Source organism: Cygnus atratus, chromosome 1 (assembly GCF_013377495.2).
Source record: "Cygnus atratus isolate AKBS03 ecotype Queensland, Australia chromosome 1, CAtr_DNAZoo_HiC_assembly, whole genome shotgun sequence".
NCBI classification, from domain to species: domain Eukaryota; kingdom Metazoa; phylum Chordata; class Aves; order Anseriformes; family Anatidae; genus Cygnus; species Cygnus atratus.
In genome coordinates, this window is record NC_066362.1 from 7,244,670 (window position 1) to 7,258,229 (window position 13,560).

The 13,560-nt window shown below is 47.6% G+C and overlaps 1 protein-coding gene across 10 annotated transcripts in view; it reads right to left on the reverse strand.

Annotated features, from left to right (window-relative positions):
• FRMD4A (FERM domain containing 4A) overlaps window positions 1-13,560 on the reverse strand; it is a 208,531-nt gene that overhangs the window by 92,830 nt on the left and 102,141 nt on the right. For all 10 annotated transcript variants that reach the window (XR_004779106.2, XM_035549545.2, XM_035549542.2 and 7 more), the window contains exon 3: window positions 5,241-5,335. Coding sequence is in view for 9 of the 10 variants with exons in the window: in XM_035549545.2 (XP_035405438.1) it covers window positions 5,241-5,335 (95 nt within the window). In the remaining variant the exon portion in view is untranslated. The remainder of the gene's footprint in view (window positions 1-5,240; window positions 5,336-13,560) is intronic.

Below are 13,560 nucleotides of genomic sequence, written 5' to 3' on the forward strand. Positions count from 1 at the left end.
CGTGAAGGCCATAGCATGCACGGGGCTTGAAACTAGACACACTCCCCCTTTCCTAGCCACATTTATCCATGTAGGCCAGAGTGTGAAACACTGTCAGAGCAAGGAAAAGCCACTCTCAGCCTGGCATCTTATCCTGAACCTGTCCATCTTCATTTGTGCCTCCAAGGTGCTACACACTAGTTCCAAGACTGATTTGTTGACAAAGGACTTACTGCCTGCATCTATGTTTATTCAACAGGAAGGTCTGGGTTTGCCAAACACGTACAATGAGGTGTTGAGAAGCCACGGTGCACAAAACAATAAACAATTTCAAGGTATTTCAAATTTTAAAGACTTGCTCTTTTCATTCTCACTGCCTTTTACCTTGTGAAACTGATTGATACAATCAATACAAAAAGAATATCTGTATGTATGTGTGCATACCAGGTTACACCTGCATGTTACACACATCATGGGTGCGGATAACACTCATGTTAAGTGTCCACTGAGTTTTGGGTTGAAGAGTTTCATTACTCTCATCTGCATGGAGCTTAAATCCAAAGCTCCTTCAGAGGAGGAAGGTCACAAGTCGCTGCCAGGAGCTAACCGCTCACTGTACTCAGTTTCCACTTACAAGCTTTCATCGCTGAGGGCTTCTACGCTGCAGGTTGTCACCTAACTCTTTGTTTTCTAGCATTCATGTGTGGCACGTACAGAACAGCAGCAGTGAGCAGTCCCTGGCATCTGCCTGTGAGCGCGGTTTATCGCGGAGCCGAGCTCCAATGCTGTCACACCACAAAACACTTTGCTCTGGAAGCTGTCTTGCTGTCTTCAGCAGAACTATTCATGGAGCACAATCCCATGTAGAACAGAGAAGAGTATGGGCATACAACCCTAGGCATGTAGTAATCCTGACGGTATTCGTGGACCAATTTAGGCAGCTTGCACTGGGATCCCATTCATACATGCCTATGTCTAGCTGGATTTCCTTTACGGTTCAATTTAGAGACAGAAAGTAGCTTTTGTTTCATTATCTCCATTGATTTGTTCATTTAGGTATTTACATCAGTGTGTTCATAATAATGGTGCAAACAGTTTTGGGTGACCTATGGGGCGGCTGAATATTGGAAACCAGCTCATTTTTCTCTGTTGGTTGTGCTCATCTTGGCAGTTAAACTGGTGTGTCAATAACAAAAACATCATTGCTTTTAGAAAGAGAAACTCGGTCCATTTAGGTTACAGACTGAGTATGGATTTTGGTGCCCAGTGTCCGCATTGTCATTTGCAAGCAGCAGTTTCTGTTTTCTTTTATCAGGGCTTTCAGAAAAGAGTGGTGCATCAGTGAGTACTTTGCCTCCAGGTGGATCTGTTTATACAGTTTTCCTGGTTAATGTCCAGTTTTCTGAGAAGTGGATCCACATTGATTTGTGTTATGAAGATACTTGGACCAATAGACCAACTCACGCCCCTTCAGTGTCAGACTCACTGAACTGAATGGACACTGAGACAGACCAAATCAACTAACAGAAGCCATAAATGCTATTTTACATTTTTGTCAATCACTGCAGAAACAAATGAACAAAAAACCCTACCCATAAGCTCACAGATTTTCTCATTTAAGGTCTTCAGCCTTCAACAGAAATATTTTTGAAAGGGTTGCAAAGCTCAGGGAGATGTATGAGTCCCCAGTTCTGGCTCTGCTGCATGACTGGGGGGTGCAAATAGGTTTTTCCTTCAGTTCTTGGAGATGAGATTATTCCCAAGAAGCCTGCTGCCCTGCTCTCCCTCTTATACTCTTCTCTTGCTGTTCACTGGGCCAGAGGAGCTTGGGCTGAGTAAGGGCTCTGTCATTCCCTTATCATGTTAGTGCAGTCTCTAACACAACTGTAACACAAACAATTAGGGCCCCAGTCCCTTGCAGTTTTTATCTTTTATATTATGAAGCTAAAGAAGCTTCTCTGCGGGTTCTGCTCTGATGAAGGCAGGACAGGCATCAGCAAAAGGATTGGGACCAGCTTTTGTCTGGGTGGATGGAGAGAGGGAGCAGTGGGATGCAAAAGTTGGTAGTTATCCATGGAGCAGGTGACGCCTGTCTAAGGACAAGCAAAGGATATGGAAAACCCGTGTGTGGCCCCAGACAGAAGGGGAATCCTGACCACTTTCTCTCCTTGAATGCCGTAAGGGCTGGTGTTAAGGGAGAGAGCAGCTAGTGGAGATTCATACTCAGCTGAACCCATTCCCCATTCCTTTTCACTCTTAATCAACCAACGTATAGATCTGCTGGCTTCCCATGAAGCTTGGCCCCACGTGCTATACAAGGACACCCTTTTGACCTGTGCTCTCCCTCAGTTAATGGCTCACGCCGTAAAGCGTTCCTATGATCACTAAAAAAGGAGGCGTTATTTTTTCCTCCGTAATAGCCTGACAATCTAATTTTAGTCACACTGAGCGCAGTAATGACCCTATATTATCACAAGAAACTATTAAGTCGCCAACGCAAAGGTTGTTGCTATTGATTTTCTTCTCAGGTTGTCATGATAGAGCGCAACTAATGAATGGAAATCCCCAGTCCAAATCATTTCTAAATAAATTACTCTTATAGAGCTTTTACTCTTAAATAGAAGAATTGATTTAATACTTTAGTGGCTTTTCTTCCTCCTAAACTTGCAATTTAGCCAACCCCAGACCACATTTATGAACCCAGCCTGTCCTGTTTTAGCTGCTTATGGGCACCTTTCAAGGAAGGCACATGAAAGCTCAGCAGAACGGTATCAGCAGAGGGAAGGAAACCCCTGAGGGCCTGTGTCACAGAATTAACGGCTTGCTCTTTGCATTTCTGGCCTGTATCAGTTATAAGGCTGCGTTCGGTGCTCTGCAAACACATGATAAGAAACTGTTTTTTGCCTGGTTTTGAAGAAAAGAATTCTTTTTACTTCCATTTCACATTACAGGTTGGGATCTGAGGTGCAAGCAGACCAGTTTACTTTCTGAGGGTGACATGGGGCATCCGTCTCCAAGACCCAGTCCAACACCCCAGATATCATTATTTTGCTGTGTTCAGTCAAATAAAGTCGCCTGTTTGTGTCAACTCTGCTCAAAGCTTTTTACAATTGAGGAGGACGTATTACACAAGTATTATTTTTGTGAAGGTTACTACCACAGCAGTGAGGAAGCCTCAGTATAAGGTTCAGACTCACAGTGGGGCAGCAGAAAGGCTACAGACCAAGTTTTATATTAGCTGGCATATGCCAACCTGCCGCTGGATTGGGCTGGCTAGATTTAATGAGGGCGTTCCCAAAGCTTTCATTTGGGCTGGCTGAGCATCCGCTAAAATACATCCTGCTCCATCCTGACCACAGGTTGAGAAGGTGACCAAGTGAGAGGATGCCTCAGGCTCTGCCATCCTGTCTGGTCAGTGTGTGTCTGTCTGCATCTGCTGCGCATCTTTGAGCTAGGCCTTGACAGCCGCTGTCAGCCTCTCCTGCTTCTTCCCATTGCTAACCCAGATCCTTGCTCACACTGCTCCGTGTTAAACCTGGAGGCCCCTGGAGAGGCCAGACTCTGCCTTGTTGCCGACACCTCCTCATTAGCTTGCCTTGCACTCTCAGGGGAGCCCTGTGCCCACTCCTCTCAGCTGAGAGCTGGGACTTGCTCAGCTGCTACGTGTTTTGCAGTCTGACATGTGTTTCTTGCTTTTCAAGAAAATTTTCATCTCTTAGTCTGCTTTGGCTTCCCTGCACCCCTCAGGCAGCGCCCACTGAGTAACTCACTGTCTCCAATAAGAAATAACACACTGGTGAAACCATTTTCTCCCCCTGCTTTATAAGTTGTCAGCGTCTCCTGATGCTCCTCCTTTGAGGGCCAGTCTCATTGATGTGTGTTGGGTTGGAGATCTCCTACAAGGCTGAGCCTCACAGTGAAATGGGGCAGATTGTGGGCTCCCCTGTGATTCAGGTCCTGCTTCTGCACATGTCTGACACCAAGCATCCCTTCACCCTGTGAGCTGTGACCTGAAATGGCCTCAGGCAGGTGCTTGCCAAAGGAACTGTCTCTAGAGGGGCGGTCACTGCTCAGCTCAGTGTGGGTATGTCTGTGCAATTATCCAGCAGTCCTTATTACCCCATCCCAAATCATTATTCCAGCAGATAATTTCCATTTCTCTGCCATTTCTGCAGGAGAGTGGAGCTGGCTCATGAGAGCAGTGCTGCTGACTCAGCTGTCCCCAGAACCCATCACTGGCTTGGCACTCTTGTTTTTTAAGACAATATAAGTGCGTGGGGCTTCCTTCTGATTCACCTTATAGAAAAACCTACTGCAAACTAGGGTGAGATAGAGTGGGTTACAGGACACAAACGTGCTGAGGAAAGTGTATCTACAGAGAGAAAACAGGCAGCTGGAAAAAGAAACAGGGACTGTGCAGGGACTGGGAGGTCACAGTCTAGGACTAATCATAGCATTTGCCAAACATTTAACGTTTACCCAGTGCTAATTTTATACATGCCTTTTAAACAAGGGATATAAATGTCCTATCGTGAGAGAAAAACTCGAGTTTTGTGGTGAACACAGGCCTCTGGGAGCTGGGGTTGAAGGTGAGCAGCCAGCATTGCCTGAGGTGACTGCAGTGGCAGAAGCCCACTCTTTGGTTCAGCTCAGCCATAAGGCTCCTGTGTGATTTCTGGCAAGGTCAAATCCTCTTTTTTTTTTTTTTAATGGAAATTTTATATTTATAAATATTTTTCCTTCATGTTAAATTTGGCAATCCCTTCCTTTCTCATCCTTTCATCTTTCAATTTTTTAAGAAATTCTAATCTAGGATCTAAAACATCAATTATTTATTTATTTATTTATTTATTTTTACTTGAAATAAATTAGCATTACTCTTAAACCTGCTTGAGTGATTAACACTTTAACTGAAAGGTTTTGCCAACCTGACATCTTGGAACTAGCGAGTGGATCTTAAGTTCAAGGGAGCTTAAGCTAACATTTTCCCAGTGACACAAACTCTTTGAACATGGGATAAGGAAGGGATTTTTTTCTGTCCCTGTACGCTTCCAGAAATGCTGAACCCTTTGTGAGAGGCCTCCAGGCTTCTGAAGGAGAGGCTGTACAGGTCAGACTCAGATGTGGGACATGCCACTGTAGACCTTGGTCTGGGACCTTGGGGTACAGAGGTCTTCTACACTGGTCATTTTGGACAACACTCCGCTGGATTTCCTATGATCTAAGAGGTACCTCTTAGGTCTTTGATTCCTTGCACTTACGTTTCATCTGTGAATGCAATTCCAAAGTATTCTTTCTCCTTCAGGTTGAAATGAGATGCCACCAAGTCAAGCAACTCCTTGGCCAAAAGCTTTGGCTGGAAAACAAGAATGAAAGAAAGTGATTAACAAAGAGAAATTTGGGATAGTGATACCGTGCTTCTGGACGGACATGTCGTCCTTGAAGGTACTCCACTGCTGTTGGTTTTATGTTCCCTCTGGTGTCCAAGCTAAATCTTCAAGCAACATTAACTCCTTGAAACAAGCACTAGTTTCTCTTCAAGGTAAATAATATAAAACAGGTGATTCTGACCTCTTTAGTGCTTAAAGTCTCTGCAGACAGAAGACCTGCTTCCTGCCCGTGTCCAGATTTGCCATGACCCGCTCACTCATGCCTCCCTGATAATTTTAGTTGTTAAAGCTTTTTATCAAGGACCTTTGCAAGCACATTTCAAACACCCACTCTCACATGCACAGCACAGATACGTTCTCATAAGACTAATAAAATACGTAGTGCCAAAAGATAGGATGTGACAGGACCAAATGAGGAGTAAACGACAGAACAAAATAGTTTCTCATTCAGCATTGCCTGTCATTTACAGAGAAAGATGCATCCTAAAGTGTAGGCGGCTGAAAGGAAAGAAAGGAAAGTAACACACATTTTCAAAATACCCTTGGTAAAAGCATAAAAGCCAAGCTCAGAGAAACTGCTCACCTCATATATAAAAAGGTGTGTTACTATCACGAGGCAATTCTGCCTTTCCTGCAAAACCTTCTTTTTTTATGTATGAATCTCCACCCGCTCTGCTGAGCTCCTGTGTTTTCTTCTGGGCTAGTGAAGTCTTGGCCATAACAGAGCTCTTGTCCTAGCTCTCACTGGTAGCAAACAGGGGTAAAAAGGATCCAGGTGGGTGCTCCTGTGATCCCACAGACCTGTACTAGCCCCAGACCCCAGAGCTGTAATGGTAATAGCAGCACTGGCACAGCTGGCGCAGAGATCCCTGATGACCTCTCATAAGGATTTGGTCTACAAATCTCTGTGCTGCAGCCTCGGTGGAAATAAATCCGTCCACAGGCTTGGCAGCCCCAACAAGTCAGCCAAGCAGCTGAGTCAGAGTTACCCCAGACATGAACCTGTTGTTAAAGGCAGATGAGATGATGATGCTGTGCAGAAAAGGAGTGGTGAGGACCTGAGAACCCTGCTGTCCTAATTGATCACCCTGTCCTATAAATACAAACAGTTTGAGTTGAAAAAAACACCTCATCTGTACTTCCAAACAGATTCATAGGACTCTCAACCTCTCTCCAAAAATGTCCCTAAACCCTACGCTGTTCTAGTACCTGACACAGCAATAGCCTTTCCTATATGCAGCACTAGCTTAAAGCAGCCCCGGAATACATCTGAGTTGTTGTAAAGGAAGAACAGCCTGGTGGATAATTAATTAGGTGGCATGCAACAAGCTTTATTAGCATTCCCAAGTCAGACTTCTCTGGCAGGACTCCTGGAGTTTTGCTATGAGCACAGTAGCTGCTGCATTACCTTTCACATACCCTTGAGCTAGCTCCCAAATGGTGCTCAGAGCTGAGCAGACCAGGCATGGGGCTGTGGTCATGACCCTTGTCCCCTTGGATCCTTTCAATGACACCAAAAAAGGAGCACACCAGCTATGCTGGTCTCTTTGGAGACTCCAAGCAGGGCAGCGAGCCACCCAGCAGCCTCGCTAGGTGTCCTGAGAGGGCAAGGGTGGTGGAAAAGCATGCCTCAAACACAGCAGCATTTCCCAAGCCTGGAATAAGCAGTTGGTGGGGATAGGTTGAGCTTTCAAATTTTGCAAGAAAGCAGAAAAGAGCATTTTTCCCCTGGCATCCTCCCCAGGCATTGCGTGAGGAGCAGCCTTCAGTCACCTCCCCAGGCAAGATGGGCAAATGCAACGATCTGCCTCCTTCTCTCTGCTGAGTGAGACCTGGCTGCTGGAAAAGCCCTGGAGAGATGGTTGGCATGGCACAAGCGCCCTTGCTGTGGGGATGTGCCCCAGGGCTACGGTGCCAGATAAGGGAGGATAACCCTTTGCCTGGCAAGACAAAGGAGAGGAACAATAGCTACAGACCCAGCCCTGGAGCAGTGCCAGGTTAGTTACGGGGCCAGCATCCCCAAAGAGGCTTACAGTGGTGAAGTTAAGCCCTGCTAGCCCCCTCCAAGATTACTTGCCACTCCGCTCTTAAGCTCTGCAAGGTTACTGTCCTTTGCTGTAGGATGAGTCCCGTGTCCTAACACAGATGGGCAGTCTGAGTCTTTGGAGTAGGACTGGAGGAAGGTGCCTTCTCCAGGTAGCGAAGGCTCCTCAAAACAAGCCTGCAGAGCAGGGATAAGGGCAGGAAAACCCTACAGGCACCAAGCAAGCTGCAGCCCATCCCGCTGTCTCCAGAGAGAGCCGCGTGCTCCAAGTTAGTGGTTAATCTGCTTGCTGCTGGGATCGGCTGAGCAATGACCTCCTTTCATGTCAGCTGCACAGACAAAGAGCTCATTAGCGATGCCTGTGGCAAGTTGTTTTAATTCATTATTAATTTCTGGACTTCATTTTCCAGAGGGATATTCATTTTGCATTAATAAAACTCCTGTCGCAGACACATTGAGGAAGATGGGGACTGGTCTCTGAGAGCAGGGGAATCAATAGGAAGTGGGTGCAGGACCTTCTGCAGCTAATATATCGGGAAACTGCAGGCCGGCTTGTGAATCCCACATGCATAAATCATGAATAACGGGTGGCATTCAACCACTGAATTGTGTCCTCACTGCTGCAGAGCTGGACCATCGTAAAGGGACCTGCCAGGGCACTGCTGCTCCTTGTCTCCTTCCTGGCCTGGGGGACACCTGACCATCTTGGTGTCCCCCATCTAAATTGCTTCAGGAAAAGCAAAATGGGGCATGTGTTGAGCTGTAGTTGGCTGGCCTGAGCTTGGGACAGGGTACACCAGCAGAAACCCTGCAGATGGGGGACCAAGGGCTGACCATGCCTTGCTGGAGGGGTAAGTTGTCAGAGAAATCCTATTTGGCCAGGGATTCCCCTGCCGGTCCCTCCTCCTGAAGGGCCCTCTCTGCAAAAGTGCACATAAAGAATGATGTGGGACGGATAGTTTTTATAGAAAAATCCACAGGGTTTGTGGTCCCAGGGAGCTGGGGGAAGAAGAGCCCCCAGAGGAGGAAGGCCTGAGGGACCCGTGCTCCCATGCTCTGCACAGACTGCTTCTGAGGACAGCTCATCTCATCTAAAGCAGGCCCAAAGTTCGTAAGGACTTGGTGGTGGACTCAGCTGAAGATCAACCTCTCAAATACCTAACCTGATCCAGGCCAAATCCTGCCCCGAGAGGGCAGTGCTGCCATCTGGGGAGGCCTGGGGGCCGCAGGCATGGTGGCACGAGCACCACCACAGCTACGGCTGGAGTTCACCACAGTGGGCCACTGGATTTTCAACTGGTTCAGGCCCTGAAGAACAAGCACCTGCCCGTCTCAGTCAGCAAAACCTGAGAAATGCAAGGATTGCTCCGCACCTCCAGCAGGTCATTCTGCCAGCCATTGTGGAAAACACAGAATAAACACAAACATTTCAGCATTAAAGATTCGATATGATTAAAAAGCCATGTTACTGGGATTTGAGCAGCCTGAGGAACTCCAAAGCCGTGTGTTTCCTCAGAGGAGAGATGAGCTGCCCACTTCTGGCCGAGGAGCATGTTTCTCCCTGACAGCTTCCCATTACGTTTAGAAATGAGTGAGTTATGGAGCGAGATTATCTACCCACAGCCCAGCAGGGCCATGAATAAAAAACAGATGACATGGTATTAGCAGCTGCTGGTACGTCCCTAGAAATGTGGGCACACACAAAGTAAATTTCATTGTTTTATTAACAGCCAAAGAAGCCTGTCTGTTCTCCCCTCCCCCGTTTCATCACTTTTCCCTAATTCTCCGTGGCAGGAGGGTTCTGGGAAATGCATGGTTTCAACATGTGGGCAGATGCACGCCGCCTGCATCCATCCAGCTCAGAGACACGCTGAACTGTGGGAAGCAGGTAACTAGATCATGCTTAGTAATACTTCGTTTCATTAGATTAAAAAATCCGCTGCCCTCCACTGTCTCCTTCCTGGGGGGACTTGCAGTGAGACATGTAATGGGACCGAGATGCTGCTGCGCCAGGTGCTGCAATGCTAAAGGCTGCTTGCTGTACTGAAAAAACACATGCTCGGCCTTTATTCCAGTGTTGGGATAAACATCTCAGCTCCTCGTGGCATTAACAGTGGCATCCGCAAAATCTAGGGAGTTGAAGACATGCATACGCCAAAGTGTTGGTCTAAAATCCCGGACTTGGTTTCTGGCAGCCTGGAGACAGCTGCCTGTGCAAACCTGGCATTTGCAGTCATCTTCGCTTCAACTGGAGGGGAAATTGTGTGCCAGAAACACTGCTGTGGTCAGGCGCAGACTCTAGGACTGTCTTAACCAGTGGCATTAAGCTGTGAGCATGTACTGGTGCAGGCTGGCCCACCAGCACCCTCCAATCCCTCCAGACCCAGGAAGGTCCTCAGGTTTTGGGAAGAGATGGAGCTGACCCCCAGGAACACAAGCCTGGCTGTGCCACAGGGCTCCAAGCCCCACCAGTAAGCCCCAACATATATTATTTATGAGCCCAGATATAGCATATGCTGTCTGGCAACAGGTTGGTTTCTGCAGGACATGCTGTGAAGTGTGTCTGGTCCAAAACATCCTCTTGAGTCGTGTTGACTCAGTCTGATTTCGCTAACGTACAAAGGTTGGGCACTTGAAAAGCATCTTTGGTGGCTCGAGTTGAAACGTAGGCTGGGGGGTGTGGTGCAGCCCGTCCATCAGCTGGACGGGTGAGGTGGAAAAAGGAGCAATTTGCATGAACACGGAGTAATTCCTGCCCGGGCCATGCCCCAAGCAGCATTGGGGCTCACATGCCTCAGGGTGCCACGCTCCATCGCCAGCCAGCAGCAGCTCTCGTCTGTCTTGAGCCTTGGGCAGTGCAGTCAGAAGGAAAGAGAAGTGCAAAATGGTGACTCACACACAGTTCTTCCCCTCCGCCACCCCTTATAATTTGCTAATGAAGCAATGTCCAGGTACCTCCACTGAATTAGATCATCTGCTAAAAACAGCCACAGAGCAAAGCTGCAGAACCACAGGGAGAAGGGCAGTGAAGATGCCCGTGTGGACCCTTTGTGATCCCACTCTGTTTCTCGAGGCATTGGTTATTCAGTGGCCAGCAGCCTTATCTGCTTTCGGCCAGTAGCACACGTATACCCCCATGCAAGAGGCAGACCATCTCCCCGCGATGTGTTACGGACCGTAACTCCCTCCCATCCCTGCCTTCATGTGCCTGAAACTCTGAAATCTCCCATCCAGGGGCCGCCGACCTGTCACCCACTCCCAAGTCTCTTCTTGCCAAATCGGCTCTGCCAACATCCTCTAGTTTAATGCATTCTATGTACTATGGAGGAAAGAAAAATCCTAAGTCTTTCCATACTAATGTGTAAATACTAAATAAAGGTCCTTTCAGCTATTGTCTCATCCAAATACAGCATGATAACATTGTACAAAATCGCTCAGGCTGAAGGCTTGGGGACTTAGGGGGCTTTGGCTTTGAAATTCCCCTTATGGGACTGACCATCCATTTCTTAACTCCATGTCAATACATGGAGTGCATATAATTAAAACAGGCTGAGACATTGTTACAGGAAAAATTATTCATTGAAATGCAAGATGCCCGGGGAGGGAATGCCTTATTTTTTTATCATGAAACAGCTGAACCCTGTCAGCGTCAGGGGCCGGCGATGGCAGCACCGCTCCTGCTGGCACACGCGGCACCTCATTCCAGAGTCAGCGGCTGGCAAGTCTCTTTCCTTCATTTATTCAGGAAAATGAGACAACTTGCCTCTAGCTACCTCCTTGGGAGCGTGGAGGGTGCTGACAGAGCGCCACTGATGTTTTTCTTGGAAAGTCAACACCCGCAAGTTGTGGGAATTTAGATTTATTAGGGTCAGAGAGACAAAGACAAAAAAAATCCCCAAGTTTTTTAAAAAAGCCTGTTTGGTAAAAGGATTGGAAACACCCTACTGATAAGACGCCTTAGAAATATTCACAGATAGCTGCATTTCTGAGTTCAGCTAATACCTGACACTCCATATCTTAAGTTCAAAACCATTGCTGACAACCTCTAATTTCCCTACATATTAGCAACGTGAATCTGCTTAAATATTTCTGTAGTCAGAGAAAGCGTGAGTTTGCCACATCTGCATGGCAAATTCAGGTCAAAGCCCAAATGAGAAACAGCTAGTTGGAGGAAAAAGACACTTTGGGGTCTGTAGCATCCCTCCTCCCCTTCTCGCCCGACGCAGAGGCAGCTGCACGCTTGCCCCATTCAGCTGGATCCGCGTGGGTGCCCAGTGACCCCATTCCTTGTCTGTTGCCCACTGTATAGCCCTGCAACTCCAACAGTGTTTTCAGGTGACTGCATCTGAAAAGACCAGCCAGCTGCTGCTGGTGCTGGGATGGGAAATCTGCCTGTCTTCACAGCCCCACGCTCAGGCCTGTCTCTCATGCGTGACAAAAGCCTCGGTGCTCCCCTCTGCCCCCCTCAGCCCTCTGCCTGCTCCACCTCCTCCTGGCCCTGCTGGAAGCAGCTCCTGTTCCCATGTAGAGCAGAAAGGCTAACGGGCTGTGGATAGGAGAAGGCTGAGCTGAGTTTTGTGGTCTAGCATGCCAGCAGGAAGAGCACACCATCAGGTATTTCTGCCTGGGGTCCCCCAAGAGCCTGGATCTCTGTGCTGTGTATTTTGGGAGTGCTGGCTGGGCACACATCATCCTCACTGAGCATCTCAGCCAGGTCTGATGTCTCAGTGTGCCTCTCATATGCCAGAGAGCTGATCTGTGCACACACACACAGCACTTTGCACGAGATTTCCACAGGCCTGAGAACTAGAGGCAAGTGGCCCAAATCCTGGAATTCCCCCTTGATAAACTTTCTGGGCAGCAAAGGAGGTTTGTTGTGCAAGGTAATATCCACCACGTGCTTGTCTTGTAGCTAATCCATCCACCGGTTTGGGCAATACATAGACAAATCCCCTTTTATCTGATCGCAGAGAATATACTCTGTGTGGTGGCTTTGCTACTCGCACCATCTCATTTCAACCCCAAATTCATCCCCTCGCAGGGATGTGACCTCGCACAGAAGCACACTTGTTACGGTCCTCCTCTCCTCCTCCACGCTGCCTTCCCACCTCACAGCCCTTCCTCCTCGTCTGTGCCCTTGGCTCAGCACTGCAGCTCCCCTCGAGTCTTTTGCAGCTGAATACTGGCCAGGAGCAGAGTGAGAAGGTCTGGCCAAACGCAGAAGGAAACCCAGTCTGCATGGGCAAGCAGTTGGCTCTTTAGGAGGGGGTTGATGGAAAGCGTGGAATTCCTTATGCTAACTGATGTCAAAATTGCTTTTGTAGCACTGCCAAGGTCACTGCTGGCTCGGCCAGTCAGCCATGAAAACATCACTGGAGCAAGTTTAAAAGTTGCCCCGAGTCAATTTGTGCACGCAACTTTTATTATCCTTTATTTAAACTTTCTAGGTTTGTTTTCAGAGGGTTGGAGGAAACGGATCCTTCCCCTACTCTCTCTCTTTGGGTTTCTCCCAAAACCTAGCACAATGTCAAATCTGGTTTGTCCTTTACAAGGCAATCCTGAGGATGAGCCTGGCTGGCTGCTTGCTGTGCTATGTGTTTACTCGAGCAAACGCTGTGTTTTCAGGAGACTACTCTGGACTCCATGGAAGATTTTATAGTTATTGTCAGGGTCTGCGTTCTGTGGATTAGTGTGGCTTTGGTGAAAATCCATCCCAACTTTGACAATTTTGACTGGGAGTTTCTTTGAACTTTCAGGGGATTTGGAGCAAATTTATGAGGTACAAACTCGGAAGGGCTGGTACAAAAAAAGGTGCCCACTTATGTGAACCCAAACAATCAGCTCTTGAGCAAATTTAGTTCCCACAGAGCAGATAAAAACATTCCCAGCTACGATGGCTAGATTCGCTCGCACAAATCATTGTCAATGTCTTGAACTCATTAATGATCTATTGAATAGCTTCCCATTTCCTTCTGCATGAAACATCTGTGGGATTTCCAGTTATAAATGAAAAGCATATGGACAATAGATTCGTGGAGCAGAAAGAAGATACCCACATACAGGAAGACTTTGCCCTAGTTGGAGACCATCAGTTTCAGATAAGTGGAAGACAGAAACATCTCTCACTCAAAACAAAACACTATTTTC